At 32.8% G+C, this 10,214-nt stretch overlaps 1 protein-coding gene across 1 annotated transcript in view; it reads left to right on the top strand.

Moving 5' to 3' along the window:
• Nucleotides 1-9,827, top strand: part of LOC117170335 (furin-like protease 1) — a 1,188,597-nt gene extending 1,178,770 nt beyond the window's left edge. Inside the window, exon 14 of the mRNA XM_033357070.1 lies at nucleotides 9,134-9,827. Within this exon, the coding sequence (XP_033212961.1) occupies nucleotides 9,134-9,147 (14 nt within the window). The 3' untranslated portion in view covers nucleotides 9,148-9,827. The remainder of the gene's footprint in view (nucleotides 1-9,133) is intronic.
• The last annotated feature ends 387 nt before the right edge of the window (nucleotides 9,828-10,214 follow it).

Genomic DNA, 10,214 nt, shown 5'->3' with positions numbered 1-10,214 from the left:
ATATATTTAACTGCTACATCTTCACCTTTCTTCGAGTTAGCTGGAATACCCCAAGCAAATTTTGAAAATATGTCAAATACAGTTAAGGTGAACTTGTATCCTTTGCTTTCTTTTGTATAAGGTTGCATTTTAACAAGATTCGCTTTCCAAGTCTCATCGATGCGACAGATATCAAGGGGTCGACGTTGGTAGTTTCTTCTGGCAGGCGTATGTAGCTACATCACCAGTTGCAGCTTTTTATCATCAATTTTTGAGTGTGTTCAGCTTCACATCCAACTGAAAAATAAGCTCTGAATTGCGATGCGCTAGTTCTTGAGTCGAATCCACATCAACTTTCAAAATATGTAAACTTTTATTTGTGAAAGTTTCTAGAGTTAAATCATCATGTTATTTTTACCAACTTCAGTTCGCAAGGAAGCTATAAAATCATGCAATGTCTGAATGTCTTGCTTTAACACGTGTTGTAACGTATTTAAATTTACTACATCTTCTAAATCTTTTAAATTAACTACATTTCACAGCTTATTCTTTCCGATATCATAATGCCTGATTAATAAAGATGCATAAGTAAAGATGCATTGATTAATAAATCAATACAGCCACTCGTAATTTTTCAATAATTGACATAATTTCATTTGTGTGACTTGGATTTCCAGCTGCTTGATATGTTAACAGTAAATATAATCTATCAACGAATTCATTTGGATTATGCTCATAAGTGTAGTCTAACTTATTAGCCTCTGTGCCAATCATATATTTTGGAATTAAACCTTTACCTGATGAAGAGCGCTTTTCAATCTTTTATTGTTTGTTTTCAAAGGTGAAACAGGAATTCGTCTTTTAAAATAAAATTTGTATACTTCAATGATTTATGATCACGAAAATCTCCACCCATTTCATCACGTTTTCGGTGCAAATTTGTTGAAATTGAAATATTTTTATAATTGTCAAGGTCTTCATTATTTATAAAAGTACTATTTGGTATTTTTTAACAAAAGTTTAAGCAAATCCAGAGTCTTTGGATAACTTACAGTTCCTATATTAATAAGATTTTCATTGAAAGTTATCCAATAATCTACAAGCATTAGTCTGTCTTTCGATCATTTTTATGCGCCATAATAATTAGCTATATCTCTTCTTCTCTCTCCCAACTTATGTACATAATTAATTGCTATATCATTTTACGATATATCATTATATACACACACAATTAATTGCTATATCATTTTACGTTTTAAAACCTTCAACTATTTTCTCAAGTGGTGTAATGATGGGCTTAAAGGTATCATTTAATGTCTGATCAACTGTTTCTTTACCCAACTTTAGTAATGTATGCTTTCGTCGAATCGCTTCACTAGCTTCAGCAATTTTATGCAAAATATGTTTTGCTTTTGAAAACCCTCCTGACTTGTAGACATGTTAATGCCGTAGTGTTCAAAGTGCAACTGTCTCTATGTAGTCATTATATACATATTTATTGATTTTCCAGATTAACAAAATAGTCAAAACCTTTTCTATATCTATCTTCATTTAGATTTATATCCTTATCAATCACAACAAATCCATTCTTATCATTATACCATCAAGCTAAACACGCCTTCATGAATTGTGAATAGGGCATCTCACTAATCACATGATCATAGTATATATGCTTCAAGTTCATCTCATCTTGTTTAAACAATACAAGAAAATTAACACTATCACGTATAAGATGTTTTTGAATACAAGCATATGTCTGGCTCAAATGGAAACAGTTGAAACGTTGCAACGTGTCGAGAGACCACCACTCGACAGAAGCGGGGAGCTGCTCTCTATCTAATTTCGTGTTTCTGCAACTCGCAGTGAGAGTTACTGCTACTTCATTACGTGGCGCTGCTCCTCAATATTTATCGAGGAACAGTCCTACAGCTTAGAGGGCGCTGCTCCTCGAATGTCGTTTCAGTGTGGACCACGTGAATATGAAAATGCTATTGTTAACCTTCATGATAAAAACAATTTATGAACTCATTGAGTTGCGTATAAAAATTTTAACAATAAAATAATTTATTTTTATAGCTCTGGTAACCTCGGCCACCTTTGGATCTCTTTAAGTATCTAGGTGTTGGTAGCGTAAAATATAATCATGAAAAGTATCAAAATTATGATAAATTTGTGTATGGACATTTATGCATTACATTTTCATGTAATCAATTAAAATCTCAAAGTATGTATAATCTACATAAATGTAGAGACTAATGATTTCAAATCAGTCAAAGAGTAGCCATCATCATTGATGATTCATTGACGCTAACATTATGGGGCACTTATTCGATCCTAGAAAATCAGTATTTTCCTCCAATTAAGTTGTCTCCATATAAAAATTACGCTCTTAGTCTATTTGAATTTCTAACCTTTAACTCCACTCCCAATGTAGACACTGGTCAAAATAAATTCTACGTGGGTAAAGAAATAATTGAAATACCTACAGGAAGTTTTGAAATAGGTGATATGCAGCTCTATCTACAGAATGTTTTAGTAAAAAAGAGTATTGAAATTCATATTGAGCCTCATGATAATACGTTATGAAGTGAAATATATTGCAATCATGCTTTAAATTTTGAAAAATCAGACTGAATTGCGCGTTTATTGGAATTTGCACCAAGAATATTGGAACCTAATAAAAATCTTAACTCTGACCAACAAATACCCATAATTAAAATAAATGGTCTTAAAGTTGAATGTAACATAACTGCAGGAGCTTATATCAATGGTATAAAAGTGCACACTTTTCATGAATTTCTTTTGTAGTACCGCCAGAATATAATATAGTGGAAGTCCCATCGCACATAATTTACTTGCCGATCGCCATCAAGACAATAGATCATATACAGCTCCATATAGTTGATCAAGACTGATATTTGGTTAATTTTCGTGGATAAATTATAACACTCAGACTGCACATCAAGTCTCTACGATAATGGGTGTTGTTTTCAATAAAAAGGTTAGATTTATCTATAATAATTTAGTACCATGGAGCAACAGCATCAGTCGACAAGAAGCTGCCAAAGGGATAACACTTTGAAACGTGATGCTGCTGAAAAGGATGGGTTTCGAGGTCACGCCACTTGCAAAAAGAAGAGAATAAAAAGATTCAAGATGTTTTGTGCTTGCATACGTACTTTTGTATATCGACCTTTGATTGTTTGTTATGAAGAGGGAAATTTGAAATATTATAACTCCTATTATATTTTACAAATCCATCGCCCATTGTCTCATGCCGAGCAAAAGCTCACTACAAGTATATGGAAGAATCTTAAGAACTGATGGAAAAGTAGTGACACACACAATTTTAGTTTCTAATGCCATATGCCATTTGTTTGAAGAAGCAATATATGAAATCAATGCAATAGAAATTGTTAGAAATAAAAATGTTGGTCTCACGAGGCTCATGAAAAGTTATGTATCTCTAAATCCTGAGCAATACCGTTACATACAGAATACTGGCTGACTTGATGTGAATGATAATAATCAATCACTAACCATCGCCACTGGTTAGTTTACTGTAGCCACGCCTCTTAGCATGATATTTGGTTTTGCTGAGAATTATCACAAAATCATTGTCAATGCTAAACATGAACTTATTTTGACAAGATCAAAAAGTAATGCATATGCCATCTTGCAAGCAGCCCCCATTAAGCCTTATAAAATTGAAATTAATAAAATAGAGTGGTTATTGCTTAGTGTTAGATTATCAGATTCACGAAAATTTCAGTTGCTAAAATATATTGAAAAATATCCATCTATTCGATAAGTTTTCAAACTTGGGAAATGTATGAATATCCTCTACTTCCAACTACTTCAAACCATTTTTGGATTGTTAAAACCTCAACCAAATTAGAAAATCAGAGATTTGTTGTACTTGGATTTAAAATACACTGAAAAAATAATACTATAAGAATCTCTAGCAACTTTGAGCATTGCAATTTGACTAATGTAAAACTACTTTTAAATGATCAGAGCTATTCTTATAGTAATTTGAATATTGATATTAATCGAAATCAGTATACTTCTCTTTATGAAATGTATACAAACTTTTAAGCTAATTACTATGGTAAAGAAACGCAACCATTGCTGTCGAGAGGAGAATTTATAGAGTATGCACCTATAGTAGTAATTCTAAGCAAAATGAGTCCTTGAATTACGGACCAGATAATGCTTTTTTGCAATTTGAAACTAGTGAAAATTTTTCCGCTCAAACATCGGCATATTGCTTAATTTTTCATGATAATATACTTGAGTATAAATTAATAAGTGGTGTGGTGAAAAAGTTTGCATAAAAACTACTGTAACCAAGTAGAAATAGTTTAGTTGCATATATATAAACAATTTAGGTTCAATTAAGTTTCTTTTATTTATAACAACTTGTCTTTCACAAAACAATTGTACAGTTTTTCAATTTCTTGTTCTTCCAATTTACATATATCTTGTTGCTATTTCCAATCACATATATTTTAGTTACAACACATGTAGATTATAGACTATATCTGCTGTATCAAAGGTTATACACTAACCTGGGTCTCTCTCTCTATCGCTCTCACTCCTCCACTAATATATCCAGATCACTCATCATATTCATCGCATCGCTTGTTTTTACACACGCATAAAAGTTTTTTAGAATCGCTGTACATAATTTCAACTTTTCTTTGAGAATAAAATTCATTTATCGAAAATGAACATTAGCCGTTATCCACATCCATTATCTCCTGTGATTGCGTTTTAGAGACTCATTGAAGTGTGTCGGTTATATGAGGAAACAGCATCGTCTTATCATCTCGCCAGCTGAGAGAAATCTTGTTTTGCTTAATCGAGTGAAATTCATGTTTTCGACTTCGAATTATCCGTTGAAGTCGAGTAAGAATTTTATAATGTAACAAAGTGTGCTTCTAGTTTCCCTCATCATTCCCCAAAACTTTATAGGCATATTATTTTGATCTCAGCCCAATAAATTCAGTTACAATTTTTTCTTTGTATTCATCTGTCGTGACCCCTAAGACCTTTTTATTGAGTAAGTCAATTTCATAGACATTATTTGGTGGATAGTCTGAAGTGTCAAATATTTCTGAATCTGTGTTAATATACTCATTATAGTTTGGAACTGTAGTGTGGTAAATCAAGCTGTCTGTATCAGTATAAAGTAATTTTTTTTATTTAAGGTGTTCGTCATGTAATTGTAATGAAGGCCATGAATCATTATCTTTGAAAGGTCAAGAACAGCGAATCCGATATAAATTGATTTATTAAATTTAATTTTATTCTTATTCATTTCAATGATCACCATGTCCTCACAAAATATAATTCTGCTATGAAAGTTTGGTTTGGCAATCAAAGCTTTATCAGCCCATCTTCCACCCCATTTTGTTGCTAACTTAAGATCTTTGTGCTTCCATACGTTCTCCATGGTCTCATCATTTTGCATTTTGCATTTTGCCTGCTTTCGCAAGTCAGTATTTAAGGGCATGTGATACTTAGAAAATTGTCGATTTTACCCGTTTTAGGTTCCCCCGGCTTTTTTTCTAGAATAATAAATATTATGTCTTTAAAATTTGGGAAATGATAGCGAACATGCTAACGGACGTCCCCGCACACTTTTTTTCCAAATTTTTTTGATATTGCTAACAACGTGCGTGTATATTTCGAGGTTATGTGTTTTACAATTCTCCCGAGCATTATTTTCAAACTACATAATATTCTTGGCTAAAAACTTTGGACTTACAAATAAACATGGTAACTAATCTCCCGGAACTAACCTTGTTTGCATGCAATCAAAGAACTTTATTTCATAAATAATTTCCAAATTATGAGAAAGGCAGTGATGAAAAGCGACGTAACCTCAAAATAATGCACATGCATAAAATTTTTATTTAGTACAATACATTTTTTTGTTATTATCCCTCAAAAAGAGTCAAGGGACGGTCGTTATGATATTTTATAGCACCTCCGAATTCAGTTTTTAAAAATTTTCATTTTTGTGGAAGCCGAGGGAACTGTACCCGATTGACCACACAAAGAAGAATGCTCTGGACATCATGGTAGTTCTTTATGCAAATCATGGTATCACCGTATTGATTGTTGATATCAAAATAAGTGATGTAAGATTCGGGTTCCAAAGGATTAAAATTTAAACCCATGAATCTATTATTTGCGTTCGCATATCTGTTTGAGCACTGAGACACACCACCTCTGATTGAACTTTCAATAAGTAATAATATTTCTACATCTGTTAATAGATCGAGTTGACTTACAGTGTACTTAAACATAGCATCAAAGAAAAGGCCAGATGCTATATAGTATTACAATAGATCTAAATTCTTTAAATATAAATCTGAATTTTTTGAATTTTTTTGGAATTTCGGAATATCCTCAAGAGTAATTGGAAACTTGATATAATTATATTGGAGTTCTGAACCACCAAGCTTAGGATAAGAAATAGTTCCGTCACAATGAGTCTTAGCAGGATAAAGAGCTGCCATTACTGACCGGAGAAAATAATATGAATCTTTATCTTTAATATTCATCTCAGCTTTTTTCTTTCTATAAAATCAGGTAATTGAATAAAAGTTGAAGACCCAACCTGAAAAGGTGCGTATCTATTAATATTAACCCTTAAGTTTACAATTTTAATCAAACTCCAGCCCGAATATTTTGTTTATAGCTTGTCCATTTTAGCTTGAACCTGTTCTCTAACTTTTTCTTCAAACCATCCACCAACGTTTGCGGTTGTCAAAATAGCGTCTGTTTTAATACAAACATTTTTTCCTCTATTTTATCTTTCCCATCCACTATTGCCTTAAAACCCCTATTAAATTCAACGCAAACCTTAATATTACCCAAATCATTTAATGTGTTTTTAATTCTCGAGACGAACATGCGTTTGAAGTCATCTAAAAATGTATTTATATCTTTATGAATTAAATTCGATATTACCCCAGTTCTTATCCCCGTTTGAAAGGCACTTTCTACATCCATCATCCCACACTACTCTCTCTTTCTCTCTCTCTCTCGTATTTTCATTGAAGATTCTTTCATTCCAGCTCCTGTTTTCAGCAATTTCTTGAATTTTCTGCTTGCTGTCTTCAAATTGGCTATCAATGACATAATTGCACATTTTTATCCCACGGATGATTATTTGATCTTCCTCAGCATTTTGTTTAACAGCCTGATGTTTTTAGTTCCTTCCCTCGTCCACCATTTAGTTTCTTCAGCAGATCAAGGCTGCTTTTTAAGTATAAGTGCATACCCCGTCTTCATGATTTGCAGAACTTTTTTATATATTTCGAAATCCATTGTAAAATTAAAATGGAATTAACACATAAAATACATTTTCAGATTTAAAGTTATTTGAATTTATCTAAGTTTTTCATCAACTAATGGAATCACAAAAAAATATTGTACTTTTAAATAAATTTTAGAGTTTTTTATACTTCAAACGCACTGGGTGGTTGCCTACCAGTCAATGATAAAGTAAAGAGTAAACTTCTTGTATATACGAGGAGTGTTCAAAAAATAAGATGACTTTATGGTTTTCTCAAAAAATATTCATTTATTCCTCAATATTTATTTTGTCCCCTTCAAAGTAATCCCCCTCAGATATAATACACTTGTGCCAACGCTTTTTCCAATCATCGAAGCACTTCTGATAATCATTTTGTGGTATAGCCTTGAGTTCTTTCAGCGATGCAATTTTTATCTCCTCAATCGTTGAAATGATGTCCTTTCATGGGTCTCTTCAGTTTTGGGAAAAGAAAAAAGTCACTGGGGGCCAAATCCAGTGAATATGGAGGCTGAGGTATGACTGTGGTGCTGTTTTTGGTCGGATCTTTTGATCAAAATTAAGCAGTTTTGGAACAAATTTCGCTGACACACGTCTCATGCCCAAAACGTCCGAAAAGATAGCATGGCATGAGCCAACCGATGTGCCAACATCTTCAGAAACTTCTCTGATGGTAATTCGGCGATTTTTTAACACCATTTCTTCCACTGCTTGAACTATTTCATCTGTTTTTGACGTGCTGGGACGTCCAGGACGAGGTTCGTCGTCGACATCCTCTCGGCCTTCTTGGAACAGCTTGTACCACTTATACACATTTTTCTTACTCAGAGTAGACTCACCGTATGCAACTGTCAACACTTCAAGAGTTTTAGAGCACTGGATTCCATTTTTCACCCAAAATTTAATGCAAACTCTTTGCTCCATTTTTTTCGAAAGAAGAAAATCGCCGAGCACACCAAACCCTTCTAACCTTTTACGCATCTGCCAGAAAAACAACATGAGCTATATAGTCAAAACTGTGAATATATGATCGTGACGAGTGTACCAACACAACAAAGCGAAAAATTTAAAACTTTAATGTACGTAGCCCGCGAAAATTGAAAAGTCACCTTAATTTTTGAACACACCTCGTAGAACTAAGAAATGCTATTAATTTAATGCGTTAAGATTATTTTTATGACATATGACACTTGTGTGTATACGTATTTAATATAAGTTATGGTACATACGTATGGAAAGTATAAACAATGAATTTGTAAACTTCCTGTCGGTAAATATTCCAGGAGAAACTTTAAGGAATTTATTATTAAAAATATGAAAGAAATTATCTAGGACTGGTGACGCATAGTTGTGGAATGTCTGGATAATCCATTTTGTTTAAAGAAATAAACCCTTGCAATCGTGTGGCCATCAACTTCTTCTTAAAAGCGTAATAAGAAATGACCTACATAGCTGAAATTTCTCCCCTAATCTTATACTCATCAACGCGTTCTCATTAATATCAACAAAAACTGGATATAATTTCATCTCTGACGCATAGCAGATCTTGATAATTTTCGTTTCTCAAAACTGATCAATGTTGGTGTGAAATGAGTCTTTTAGTGAGACATTTATTAAGTAATTAATATGATTTATGGTATTTCGGAGAAGCTTCGAATAAACTGACGCTCACTTGATATTATCAATCCATTTTTTTATAGAAATAAATCCACGCAATCGTATGTCTATCAACGTCTTCTTAAAAGCCTAATAAGTTATGACCTACATAGCTGAAATTTCCCCCACAATCGTGTATCCATAAACGCTTTCTCTTATTTGTTTCAGCGCGCAAGAAGTAAGTGATCAACGTATGGTATTTCCGAGAAGCTTCGAATACGCTGACCCTCACTTGATACTGTGATGTGAGACATCATATCCTATACCATATATTGAGTGATAAATTTCCATTCCCGGATTCAACATCGATATTGGAAATCGGATACAACACTGAGATTCATATTTCAAAATAAGTAGCGAAACCTAACTTCCAACCTTCTATGCTCTAGCCGCAAGTTTGCTAACCGTACGGAAAAACTTGTTCCAGAACTCTCCCTACCTCTCTACTAAGTTCTGCTAATAATGAAGACAGGATATGAACTTATACTTAAAAAGCCGCCTCCATCTGCTGAAGAAATTAGATAGTGGACGAGGGAAGGAACTAAAAACATCAGGCTGTTAAACAAAATGCTGAAGAAGATCATAAAATTATCCATTTGACAAAAACGTGCCATTATGTCATTCATAGCCAATTTGAAGACAGCAAGAAGAAAATTCAAGAAGTTTCTGAAAACAGGAGCTGGCATGAGTAAAGCTTCGATTAAACAACGAAAGATAGTAGTGTAGTATGATGTGGAAAGTGCCTTTCAAACGAGAATAAGAACTGAGGTAATATTGAATTCAATTCCTAAAAATTTAAATACATTTTTAAATGAATGCAAACTTATGTTCATCCCGAGAATTAAAAACACATTAAATAGTTTGGGTTATATTCAGGTTTTTTTTTTTAATTTTGCTTGGGTTTTTAAAACAATAGTGGAAGGTGAAGAAAAAATAGAGGAATAAAATGTTTAAATTAAAATTATTTCTTGAAAAAAAGATCCTAGTTCATCTTCACTCCATTTTTTCAAGAAATAATTTTAATTTAAAAATATTATTTTCCATCTAGTCTTATTAAGACGTTAAGCATTTTCTGTTATTGAAGATTCTTAACTTGATCGATATTGTGTAGATTTTCTGCCTTCATGCTTTGAAGGCTTGATCTACTGTTCGGTAAGGTACAATCTCTGATGAAATAGCAGATAAATTCAAAAATTTTAAAATAAAATGTTTGTACTAAAAATAAATCTATTTTGACAAACACAAACAT

The sequence above is a fragment of the Belonocnema kinseyi genome, chromosome 3 (assembly GCF_010883055.1).
Source record: "Belonocnema kinseyi isolate 2016_QV_RU_SX_M_011 chromosome 3, B_treatae_v1, whole genome shotgun sequence".
Classification (NCBI taxonomy): Eukaryota; Metazoa; Arthropoda; class Insecta; order Hymenoptera; family Cynipidae; genus Belonocnema; species Belonocnema kinseyi.
The sequence above is the reverse complement of the archived record's forward strand: the minus strand, read 5'-3'. Positions and strand labels throughout refer to the sequence as shown.